General features: G+C 51.0%; 2 protein-coding genes across 2 annotated transcripts; one reads left to right on the top strand and one right to left on the bottom strand.

Moving 5' to 3' along the window:
* Nucleotides 1–319: 319 nt before the first annotated feature.
* On the top strand, nt 320–1,024 carry LOC119058967 (GTPase IMAP family member 6-like; the record flags this gene model as incomplete). Its single annotated transcript, XM_053671849.1, is given in 1 exon segment — nt 320–1,024. A coding segment is annotated over 1 exon segment (705 nt), but the record flags the coding sequence as incomplete, so codon positions are not given.
* Nucleotides 1,025–5,241: 4,217 nt separating this feature from the next.
* LOC119058968 (GTPase IMAP family member 4-like) lies at nt 5,242–12,296 on the bottom strand. The gene is made up of 3 exons (XM_037158470.2): nt 12,203–12,296; nt 10,283–10,354; nt 5,242–7,057 (listed from the first exon to the last, which is right to left on the bottom strand). The coding sequence occupies exons 2-3, from the start codon at nt 10,338–10,340 to the stop codon at nt 6,117–6,119; spliced, it is 999 nt and encodes a 332-aa protein (XP_037014365.2). The 5' UTR covers nt 10,341–10,354; nt 12,203–12,296; the 3' UTR covers nt 5,242–6,116.
* Nucleotides 12,297–12,408: the final 112 nt, after the last annotated feature.

Below are 12,408 nucleotides of genomic sequence, written 5' to 3'. Positions count from 1 at the left end.
TCACCGCCTTGAGTCTGGAGAGGAGACTGAGGACAGGGGGGTGCTGTGTTTGGGGACTTGGTGATTCCAGAATGTTTCTTTGAGTTCATGATGCCGGAGTGGCTGGAACCACCTGACTTGGAGAAGCCACAGCTTTGGGGGCAGGGCCTGAGGAGTCTGAAGGGAGTGGCCCAGGCTCTCCAGGATACTGGCCCCATTGGACACTAGCTGGGAGAGATTAGTATCTGAAGCTTCCTCACTGATGTAACTGCCACAATCACCCTTCTGCCTTTTGCTTGGAAGGCCCAGGATGCATGGGCTATAACTCCCCTGATTTGTCTGGATGCTTCTAGATCTGTGGGAGAAAAAAAAGACCCTGAAGAGGATGAGATTCCTGCTGGTGGGGAAAAGTGGAAGTGGTCAAGGCGCCACAGGAAATAGTATCCTGGGCAGAAAAGCCTTCAAATCCAAGCTCAGCACCAGACCCGTGACCATGACCTTCCAGCATGGCTGCCGAGACTGAGCTCAGAAGGAGCTTGAGGTGACTGACACCCCCGATATTCTGTCTTCTGGGGTTTCATGGGAAGGAGCAGCTCAGGGCTCCTGGGCAGCCATCGCCTGCTGCGCCCCGGGGCCCCACGCAGTGCTGCTGGTATTGCAGCTGGGCCGCTTCACAAAGGAGGACCAGGAGGTGGTCAGGCGCCTCTTCGGGGTGGGCGTCCTGGCCCACACCATCCTGGTGTTCACCCGGAAGGAGGACCTGGGGGCTGGCTCCCTGGACAAGTATCTGCAGGACACCGACAACAGGGACCTCACCAACCTGCATGTGGTTTGCTCGAGGCGCCACTGTGGCTTCAACAGGGCAGATGGTGTGGGGCAGGAGGCCCAGCTGGCAGAGCTCATGGAGACCATTGAGGTGATCCTGTGGGCTCACAGAAGAGCAGGGAGGGCGGAGGGCCCAGGGCGAGGCCGCCAGTGCAGAGTCCTGGCTGGAGGGGCTGCACCAAGTCCAGGGCACCTGAGAAAACCCACAGATGTCTCCTAAAGGGGCACTGTCTGACCAGGTGCCCGACTCCAGTGGGGACAGCCATTTCCTGGGAGCCTCCCCAGCCCTGGGTCCATCTTGTAGCCTATTGCCTCCCCTGCATCCCATGGCTCCTGGACTACGTGGGTCTCCAGGGCGCAGCCTGCTGAGTCCCAGCTCCCATCCCAGTCCTTCATCTCAATTTCAGAGCATGTGTGCACCCTCCCTGCTCCCCTACAGTCCCCTGTCTCACAGGACCACACAGCACCATGGCATCGCAGTTGTTGAAGTTCTTCTCTGCCCTTGAGTTGCACCAAAGCTCCCTGAGGCAGGGCCTCCTCACTCTTCCCTGTCACCCCCACTGTGTCCTGGTCACTGGAGTCACTCCTTACCAATGACAGCAAAGCAGTGCATGACATTGACCAGGTGACTGTGCAGTCTTGGGCTGTGTCCTCGCCCACAGAGGGGGCAGCATAAGGACTTGAAGGCACCAGATTGTGTGGTGGGTCAGGACAGACCCCTGGCTCTGCAGCAAGTGAGGAGGGGCAGCTGCTGGGTGGGGCAGGAGAAGTGAGGGGAAAGAGGGACGTGGCCTGAGGGGCAGCCCCTTCATTCACCCCTGAAGGTGGCCATTGAAGCAAATGGGCCTTGTGGGGCCTGCTGGTGGCAATGATGAGCCAAATGGGGCCAGGGTGTCCAAGGAGCAGGGCCTGGTCAGGATGGTGCCCCGAGACCTGGCTACAGGACATGAGGCTCCAGGAAGTGCCAAGGGGGCTTGGGCAGAGGATGAGCCTTCCCTGAAGCAGACTAGATTAGGGATGCTATGACTAGGGTCCCCTCTCCTCATATCTGCCTCCTGATGTTAGAAACTAAAGGTGGTTTTTCATCCTGTCTCAGCCTTACCTGTAGCCCTTCCCTTCTCACTGGACAGTGGGGAGAGAGTGGGCATGGGATTGGTATCTGGGTGTGTAGGGGGTCCCCTGTGAGGTATCTGTGGTGTCAGAAAGAGGGGCACAGGGAAGAAAGGGAAGCTGCAAAGGGAGCAGCTGAGGCTGTGAGCACAGTAGGAAGCACCCGCCTGATGGGTGGGGGGGACCCTGTGCCCCATGGGGTCTTCCTGGAGGTCTGTTCCTGGGGACAAGGCCATAGGAGGCGAGGTAGACTAGGACCAGAAGACATCAGGATGGTGGTGTGCCCCGGCCTCTGACTGGTAAGTGCCATGTGACCTCACAAAGACACTGACACTCCTCAGATGCCCCTCAGCTTCTCTGAGGCTCAGGTTGCTCCCTGGGGAGTCAGACCAAGTGATGGAAGCAGGACAGGCGGGAACGAGGAAACTGCCTTCTGAGAGACCCCCGTGCCCCTTCTTCACATCGTGTGACAGAGGGTCTCTAGCTGCCTTCTTCAGGCAGGGGTGGAAAATCAGGTGGGGTGACAGCATTTGGGAACAGTCAGCAATCAGAGAGGCAGCCGCAGGTCTGTCTGGGTGCTCACCCACTGGTCAGAGATCCTCTGCTGTTGGGGCCCCATCAGGACCCCTGGTCTCCCAGTGTGGAGGCCTCAGACTCCCACTGTCCTCAGACACAGGGGATGCCAAGAAAGCCAGTGTGTTTCATTGGCTGAAGGATTCAGGGGGGGGCATCTCAGGGCAGACAGAGACCCAGTCTGGGGTGCACCTGAGACAGATCTATTTTCTCAGTCAGCCATCTGTGGCTTGTGGGCAGAACCCAGCCATTTTCCCTGTGAGGTCTGCATGCTGCTGAAGACCCACGCCAGGACTTCAGTTCTGTTCTGTGTCCTCCTTTTCTCCTCCTTGTGCATAAAGTATTGATTTGATCACACTGGCTTTGATTTCCTTGTTATTGTATTTCCCTTGTTATTCTTCTACATGAAAATTAAAATCCCTGGTGTAACATTCAGAATGGGACCTTATTGGCCTCCTGGTGGAATGGGCTCCCACCCCTGCACTAGGGTTGGGCAAATGGTCAGTACTCAAGGTCTGGTGGTCAAGGTCATCATGTTTCTAAGGGAGCAGACTTGCTGCTTCAGAGCTACTGAGTCAAAGTTCAAATCGTTTGCATTTTTGTTAGGACAACGTGATATATTAGTTTCAGTGTTTGGTTTACCTGGTAGGTTAACTCATTCAGCCCTTGTTGGTGCAGCTCAGTGGTTGAGGGCTGGCCTGAAAATCAGAGGGTTGCCAGTTGAATTCCCAGTCAAGGCACATGCCTGGTTTGTGGGACAGGTCCCCAGTAGGGGTTGCACGAAAGGCAACCACACATGGATGTTTTCTTCTCTTTCTCCCTCCCTTCACCTCTCTAAAATAAATGAATAAAATCTTTAAACAGATAAAAATGCATCCCGTCTCAGTGGTCTAAGGCATCCAGTGCCCCAGGATGCAGCAGGACAGTGTGCGTGTCGGGGGGACCACATGGGGATAGCACCTGGGATTGCCATTCTTCTCTTGCCAGGGTTTGGATTCATTTCAGATTCCTCTTCTCCCATTGTTCACTTTTTTTTACTTCCTCCCTCTGATGCTGTCCCCTCCAGACTTCCACAAACAGTGATGCTGCTCACAGAGAAGACTTGGGGTGGATCTGGTGGTCCAGCCCTGCCCACATAAGTCTCCATCACACTCCTCCTCTTCCTCCTCTTTCCTCTATTTCCTCTGAGCAATGCTCTCCCTCTCCCTGCCCCTCCCCACCACCTGCCAACCCTTCTTAGGCATTTTTCTTTAGAGCTATAGGGGAAGTGAGATATAAGACACTCAGCTAAATAATATCATAGGTCTTAAAGAGTTCCCAAATCTATGAAGAATGTTGTGAACTTGGGGGCAGGGAATACAACATGGTGGCACAGGTATTATCAGATCTTTTCAACCTGCCCGATAAGATATTGAATTGCAATTTGGCACCATTCCCACATGGTGAGAGCCTCTGCTTCAGACTGCAGGGGCAGACCCTCACAGGGACCGATCAGCAATGGGATGATGAGGAACATCCCCCCACTTCGTCCCTGTGATGCAGAGAACACAGCAGGACCACCTGTGGTACCAGAGGATGTAGGACAGAGGATTCAACACAGTTAGATGTCCACGTGCAAATTTTCCTTCTACCTGACCTTCCTATGGAAAGGTTTCCATCTCATCCAAGACACCACAGGGCTCACACCTGTTTGAAGCTGGTGTGATGGGGACAAAGTATTCGTTTCTTTACTCCCCGCTTTGTACCAAGTGCCTGGTGTACGCTAGGCCCTCACCAAAGATTTCTTCCCCCACCCTTGGAAGAGCTGGGGAAACTTGGCTTGGGGAACATGTCCACAGCATGGACAGCCTCAAGCTTGTTGCTCTTAGAAGAACTTTCTGAGCTCCTCCCCCCTGATGCTCCCCTCTGTGCTCTCAGTCAGGTGCCACTGTTCTCTGTCCATTGTGTCTGCATCACACAGACCTGCAATTCAGTTTCCTCACTGGCCCCACAGTAACAGCAGGTATGAAGCTTTCTGTAGCCTTTGGCTTTGTCACTGAGATTTTGGAAGTCACAGGGAGGGGACTCCTAGGTAGTGCTGGGCATTACTGCATCAAGCTGATGATTTTCCTTCTAGAAGGAGAAAGGGCTTATCCTAAAACCCAGGAGGGAGACAGAAAGATAAATTATCCCTTCTCACAAAGGCAAAGCAGTTGATGTCTTTTGGGATGTGAAACCATTTCTTCTTATTATTATTTTTACTTTTACAAAAAAGAAACCAGACTGTTCTCTCTCCCCTCTTGGCCACTGGTGACCAGATCTGACCTGCACTGTATTCCCTTGGTTCATTCTCCAAGCAGACCACCAAAGTTCCCTCCAGGAATGTGACTACCAGGACATGCTGGTTGAACATGGAAGTGTGCTTTGGGGGCTCCTAGAAATCACCCGGATAGGAGTCCCCAGAAGAGAAGGGATAGATTTGCACCACTTTTATCCATATGTTAAAGGGATCTTATTTGTAACCAGGAAATCTGCAAAGATCTCAAAAACCTTGATTACAGGTAATTTCTATAGAAACCTAATAAATGAATCCAAGAAGAATGTGGTTGTTGACGGGCAGAAGGGGTAAGAATGAGGGGAGACCTCTTAGAGGGTAGACAAGTCAAGCTCTGTAGTAATTTTGTAATTTTACCAAAAAGTAAAATTCATCCCTGTGCTCTTCAAAGAAATATAAGTGGTCTTTCCCATGGTAAAAGACCACCATTTTTACACAAATGCGAAAGAATAGAGAAATTTTATTGGAGTAACAGTAAGCAAACAATTTAAGGGGGTGGGGCAGCAGTGTGTGGACCACCGTCCCAGCAGGGAGTCATCAGGGTGCAGGGAGATGGAGGTAAGGTGGCAATAGTTGGCTTCCCAAGAAAAGGAGAGAACTAGTCATTCAGCAACATGCTCGCATTGAGGCTGGTCAGAGAGTTTCTACCTGAACATCTGAATACTTCAAATGATGCTCTCTTGCCTGTTGAATCTGTGTCTTTTATCCTTTCTGGCATTTCACTTCGTTGAGCTCTAGAAGATCTGTTTTTCAGGCAGGTCTTTGTTTTTCAGTGGGCCAATGTTAAGGGACAATCTGAGTCCTTCCATAAAAATGTACTTCAACAAATTTATGTTCATCAAAGAAGAATTCTATAAGCATCTCTCTATATGGATTACTAAGTGCAAAGAGCTGACTTCACTAGCCACTTGGGTAGAGTGATCACCGGGGCTCTAAAGACAAAAATTAGGAGAAGAGCCACAGGTGGATATTATCTGCCAATTTAGAAAGAATCTGGAGGAGAAACAGTTACCAGGGACAAATAGAGCAAGCTTGGGGCCACCGACTTTTGGTCACCTGCATTCCTTTCTCTGTGTCTGAGAAAGAGATCAGGTCACAGGGTGCATCTGTATATTTTGCTTTGGAGTTTTACAGATTGGGCACGTGTCCCTCCCCTGTAAAATCCATCAATAGGCCACCAATATCCAACAGTGAACGTTCCCTCCCTCCCCGTTGCTGAGAGCATGAGGGACAGAAGCACATGGCTCTGACTTTGGGGAATGATTTCTAAGAGTAAAAGGGCACCAGAAAATATGCAGGAAATATAGACAGGTTTTCATTTCTTGTCAAGGGCTTTGAACACGCATTGAAGAGCAAGGCCAATAATGTTGACAGCTGCTATGATGGTCTCAAGAATCTTATTCTGATGCTCAATTTCATGCCTAGAGTTTTGCTGCCTGGAAACACACTGCTTTTCCCTTTCTGCCAACGCCCTCTCCATTTCTGCCTTTCTCCTTTCCCGCTCCAGGCTATCCCCCAGGTTTCTGATTTTCTCCTCATACTCCTCTCTTATCTGCTTCTTCTGTCTCTCCAGCTCAGCTCTGGAGAGCACTTCTATTGCTCGGATCTGTTTCTGAATCTCCTCCTCCGCCCTTTGGTACATCTCGTTAGTGTAGAATCCCCCCTCATTCTCCATCACCATGCGCTGGACCAGGTCCAGCAGCTGTGCCCTCTGGGCCTCCTGCTCTGCACCTGTTGCCTTATTATTGAACAAACAGTGGCGATCCTTGAACTCCTTCATCAGATCCTGAATGATTGCTGGGGCTTCCTTGATGTGATCACAGAACTCCACACCATCCAAGTCATCCTTCCGGGTGAATAAGAGAATCATGTATCTCCTAGCTGTGGGACCAAACATCCTCAGCACCTTCTGCATGGCCTCTTGCTGTTCCTTTGTGTACCGGCCCAGTGGGACCACCAGGAGCAGAGCATGAGGCCCCGGGGACGTCAGGAGGATGCAACGAGCAATCTCCTTTTGAGTGGCAGCATCTGGCACCTCGGTGTCAAAAAAACCAGGCGTGTCCACCACCACAATTTCTCTCCCACTCCACATGCAGCTCCCTTTCTCACAGACCTTGGTGACGGATTTTGCTGCGATGATGGAATGAAATGCTTTCTTCCCAAGGATGCTGTTCCCTGTGGCACTTTTTCCGGCTCCAGTCTTACCCACTAAGACTAGTCTCAGTTGTGACTCTCTGGGGTCTTGGTTTCCAAGCCCTGGGACATCAGGAAACAAAGCCACAGTGTTAGGATTGACCTCCAGCATTTCCCCTGCAGGCCCGCACCTGCCGGTGCCCGTCTCTGTTGCCTGATCTTGTCCTGTCCCGTGAGCCACCCCTGCACCACAGGAGCTCTGAGGAAGCCCTGGGCCCCGTGTTCCTGCTACAGGACTCAGAGAACCTCGGGAACCTCTCCAGAGTCCCATGGGCTGCTCACTCTGATCTTGACAGCTTAGGGTCCACAAAGGAGGGCACCCAAGTGTGTAAGTGAGAGCTCTGAGCCATTGTAGGAACTGTCTCTCCCAAGCCAAGGCAGGAAGTGACACAAAAGCTGACTGCGGGACGTCGTAGTGGAAGAGCCCCTTACCCCCATGTCATAGTCATAAGGGAAGTCTTCTTCTTCCCATGAAGAAACCATGGAGGGGGTAATTCAGGCCCTGCCACCATGCAGGGCGAGCAGGGCACCTGGGCAGAAAGAAGGAGTGTCCCTTTACATGTCACGTGTGCAGCCATCCCCATCAGGGACTGTGACCCACAGAAGCACAAAACACTTTACAGTTTCAACTTTGTCTAAAAATCCAACAAAGTTTTCTAATTTTAAATTATATGTTGAAGACTTATAGCCAGAAAGTGTTGATGGTTTTCTGGAGTTACTATAAAATCCCTTGATACATTAATAATAATAATAATGATAATGATAATAATCTCACACAAATTAGCATCAGTAGAATTACACTTTCTTAGTCTCCTTTGCTTAGGCCTGTGTTCTTCTTAGGAAAGTTGCAGGTTAAAGACAGAGCACAATAGCCTACCAACTGCAGGCTGTTTTCAGAGTAACTATCCCTCAGTTTAACACCAAATCATCTGTGTAGCTCTTTCCCCATTTCCCTTTAGCAAATCTCTGTTTCTCTTTAGTGTGCCTTACGGAGGAACGGTTCAAGATTTGGGGAGCACAGCCTGGGACCAGGCAAGACAAGGGACAACCACACCTGAGCACCTGTCTCTCTGACAAAGAAGACCCTCCAGCACGGCCCTTGAGTGAGACAGTGGCCTGAGGGACAACCCTGCATCACACACAGCCAACATCTCTGCTCAGAGTCCATGCCCACAGGGTCACACCGATGACATTACAGACCCGAGTAATGACCAAATTTCCCTTTCAGAGACATCCTCACTGTCACCCAGGCCCTCAGACCAAAAGTCTAGGAATCTCCCTTGATTTCTCTCTTCCCTTTGCTTTTCAAATCCAACCCACCATCACGTTCTCTTGCCTCCATCCACAATCTGAGTGCTTCTCTCCGTGTAGATGACCATCATACCAGCCCAACCTACATCGCCATCCATGACTCAGCTCTCCCCCAACTGTCCTCCATGTTTCCAGTATGGCCCTTCTGTCTGTTCTGTAATTGGGATGCTCTTTCAAAATATCCATCAAACAGAGGGGAGATTTCGCAGAACCCCCATCTCTGGCTTCCACAAATCAGTAGTGATTCCCCATCTTCCACACACTCCTTGGGGAAGCTGTTGCTAATCCAGGGAGTAGCCAAACCTCCCCTGTGGGTGAGTTTCCCACATTTGATAAGATAACCAGCATACCAGGGTGAAAGTGTAAGTTTCCAGAAGCTGAGAACACAGGACACAGGATGGCTACCAACAAGGGGAATGTGGATGGGAGTTCAGAGCACTGTACATTAGCATCACAGTGGAAGACTCCACCTAGGGACACCCTGAGGGCATCAGCTGTCACCACACAGAGAGTAGAAAAGTCCTGGGAGGTGAAACAGAAGGCCAGCACAGGCCAGCTCCACCCTGCAGCAGTCTGCCAATGCTGAGGGCACAAGTGGTCTATGTGACAGTGCTGCTGTGGACATGGACTGTTCCCATGGGACATGTGCCTCTTTGGGATGTGCCTCTGCAGCCCTGCCCATAAAGACTGAGTCATTTCCCACCCCTTGAATCCAGGTGGGCCGATTGACTTTTGTGGACATGAGGGCACTAGGAGTGTGATGCCAGCGTGGGTCCTAAATGTGCAGATGCCTGGAGCTGGCTGTCTCCTCCTGCCCCACAGAGACCTGCAGCTGCCTGGGGAAGAGGCTGGACTCGCCTGCTGGGTGATGAGGGACAAGGCCCACCTATCCCTGTCACCCTGGCCTGCCTGAGAGCCTGCTGACTACCAGACACAGCTATGAGGCTATCCAATCCCAAACTATCCAGTTACTGGATCTTGAGAGCATCATGCTAAGCACTATAAGTCACATGAATAAAGGACAAGAACCATAAGATTCCACTCACATGTGGGATGTAAAATAGAAAGCCACAGTGAAATCAGAAAACAAACTCAAGGACACAGACAGCAGTGTGGTGGTGACCAGAAGGAAAGGGAGGTGGGGGGAGGGTGAAAGGGTAAAGGGGTCAAATGTGTGGTGATGACAGGGGACGAGGCTTTGGGTGGTGAGCCCACAGTGCAGTACACGGATAAGGGATGATAGGATTGTACACCTGAACCTTATACAGTGTTATTAACCACTCTCACCGCAATACATTTAATCTAACAAAAAGAAAAAGAGTATCCAGTTATGCACAGAACTACCACTTACCACCAGGTGCATGAGTGAGTCTGGCTGCGGGGGCGCAGCTGGCCCAGACATAAGAAGTGCCAATGAAAGGAATGATGTTTCTAGGCCACTACATTGTGATGTGGTTTGCAAACCACCATGAAATCAACTGATGCAGTTACTTTCTATAGACAAGGGACTCAAAGGGGGTTTGTGTGAGAAATGGAGTGAGCCAGTCTGGGAATTTGTTGGTTGTAGTGAGGCCATCTGGAGCAGGGACCATAGAGACTTTAATAAAATCTCCTTTACTCTCACGTTCCTACTTCCCACCTTTCTGGGGCTGAAGAGAAGGGCAGAGAAACACACAGAAAGGCTAGAGCGTGCCCTCCTGATGAGTGCACATGTTAGGAAGTAGGAGACAAGAACCCTCATTAATCCTGGATCACTCAGGACACTGTAACTTCTTTCCACTGAGCAGTGATGCCACATCAGGCGGGTCCTGGGTGGAGGGTCAAGGGGAAAGAAAGAGCAGAGTCGATGAAGACAAAATGAGAAATGGGATTGGGGGTATTTGGGTCTTGCTCAGTGGGGGACTGGCAGACAGGCAGGAGAGCCCCCACCAGGTCCCCTCCATCAGCCTGGCCTGGGGAGCCCAAGCCCTTTCTCACCTTGGCTGATGCCGGTTTCACTGAAACTGAAACTCGAGCTGTGCAATGCAATTGCCATTGTTATGTGAGTTCCTGTGGGTGAGAAACACAACTCATTTCAGGGAAATGGAGAGTAACTGCAAACCACACCTCCTGCAGCCAGCAGCCCCTCTTCCCCTGGACTGGCTACTTGATTCCTCTTCCTTCCCAGCACTTCTGCTCCACTCCCCTGGTCAGTCTCCTCTTTGCTTCCTGCTCTTTCTCTGCACAAACACACAGGCTTCAGGTGCTTCCTCAGCTGGGCTTCTGGGGGCCCTTCCCACCTCCCCTGAGTAACTTGTTGTTCTGACCATCATTGGAACTTTATCTGTTGCTTAGACCCTCCCCAGAGCCCTGAACTTTCATATCCCATTCAGCCTCTCCACTGGGCAAGTTCATGGGCATCTCACATCGAAATGACCACAGGAAATCCTTGACCTCCCTGCTCTCCAGCCAGTCCTGCCTTCAGGTCACAGGATCATCCTGTTTCTCACCACCTCCCCCTGCCCCATCCCCCCCTCAATCACTCTCTGTTCAGTGGATGGCCTCAGCCTTCAGCCCAGGGATCCTGAGAAGTGGTAGGGTCTACAACTCACCTACAACTCATCTCCCCTCACTTTTGCTCGTCTATCCCACGGACTTGACCTCCAAAACGTGCAGAATTGTCCCTGCTCCCACCACAGATGAAGCCAGGCCACTAGGCTTGGTCTCCCTGTCACAGCCCCTAACTGATCCTCTCATCCTCAGTCCTGCTTCTCCTCTACAATCAGACTGTTTTTAACCTAAAACCTGATTATTCTTCTCCAACGCCTCTCCCCCAAATACCGCCACCACCCACAGTAGAGCTGCACTGAGGCCCCCTCACCATTGGCTCTCCCAGCGCTCCCAGGGGCCCCCAGGGAGCACAGATCTCCACCAGGAGTTCTGCATCTGCTCTCTCTACTGTGCCCTGGTCAGTTGTAAGCTTACTGACGATGGGCCCTCCAGGGGAGCATCCAGTCTTGTATTCCCTTACGTCCTGGGACAAGCACATTACTGGACACAGAGTTCTTCACAACACATACTGTTAAATAAATAAATTGATCAAAACTCTCTCTGATTGTTGCTTCTTCTCTGATCTTGATATCCAGCCTACATCTGAGAGAAAGGTTGACCTTCCTCATTCATCAATGCTCACTGTCACAGAAGCATGGTGTTACACTGTGAATATTTCATCTTCTTGCTGCCTACACATGATTGGCAGTGGGGAGAGCCGTTTCAAGAACAGGGAGTGGAGCAGGCTTTGCCCGGGACAGGCTGAAAACCCCAGTTGGGAAGAGCAGGCTCCTCTGATAGGAGCCATCAAATACACATTCAAAGCACAGAAAGACAGATGTTCCTTTGGAAAGAAGACTGACGTCTTCATGCCTTAAGAATATGGAGAAGGAAAACCCTTCTTGTAACTTGAGAAGAGAAATCCCAGAATTTTGTAAATCATCTTTGGCCACAAAGTCACACTGTTGGTCCTGGGTGTGGGAGCCCTGCTTCCAACACCTCCCAGCGCTTTGCACCCATCAGCTACCCTCAGAGCCGACTCTGTCCATTCACCCACCTCTGTCCTGGAAAGCTTCAAGTTTATTTATAATTTCTGTTAGGTAGTGAAGTGAATCATTTATTTGTACAAATACACTCTGAGCAGCAAACCTGTACAAGTAGCTAATTTGCAGCGCTCAGTCTTTACGGCAGATCACACCCAAAGTCAGGCAGCAGAGACAGGAGACAGGAAGCGAGGAGAAATCCATGCTGAGAGCAAGTTTGAGGGGAGATTTAACGTGGATCACAGGGGAGGGGACTCCAATGCTCCACATCCCACATTTCCCTGCCACTCCCCCTACACATACACGATCACCCACATTCCTTTACCTGCAAAATCTGTGTCCTGCTCCAGTCTCTGACTTCAAAGTCTGAGCTGAGTGAGGACAGGGAGGACAAGGAGAAGGAGAGAGGAAGTGAGGGGAGGAGCTGTCTACACTGGCTCATGTAGGAGGGCTCTGATGGAAATGCTCTTATTTCAGATTGGAGGAGAGCTCTGGCTGTTGCCCCTCCGTTCCTTGCAGCATTTTCTGGGA

This window comes from Artibeus jamaicensis, unplaced genomic scaffold (assembly GCF_021234435.1).
Source record: "Artibeus jamaicensis isolate MK-2021 breed Jamaican fruit bat unplaced genomic scaffold, CSHL_Jam_final contig_718, whole genome shotgun sequence".
Taxonomy (NCBI): Eukaryota; Metazoa; Chordata; class Mammalia; order Chiroptera; family Phyllostomidae; genus Artibeus; species Artibeus jamaicensis.
Note: the sequence above shows the minus strand (reverse complement) of the source record. Positions and strands in the feature narration are given on the sequence as shown.

Coding starts and splice junctions, on each gene's coding strand:
- LOC119058968 (XM_037158470.2), bottom strand. CDS start 10,340: ATGGCAATTGCATTGCACAGCTCGAGTTTCAGTTTCAGTGAAACCGGC. Junction 7,058..10,282: donor TGAAACCGGCATCAGCCAAG/GTGAGAAAGGGC, acceptor CTGATGTCCCAG/GGCTTGGAAACCAAGACCCC.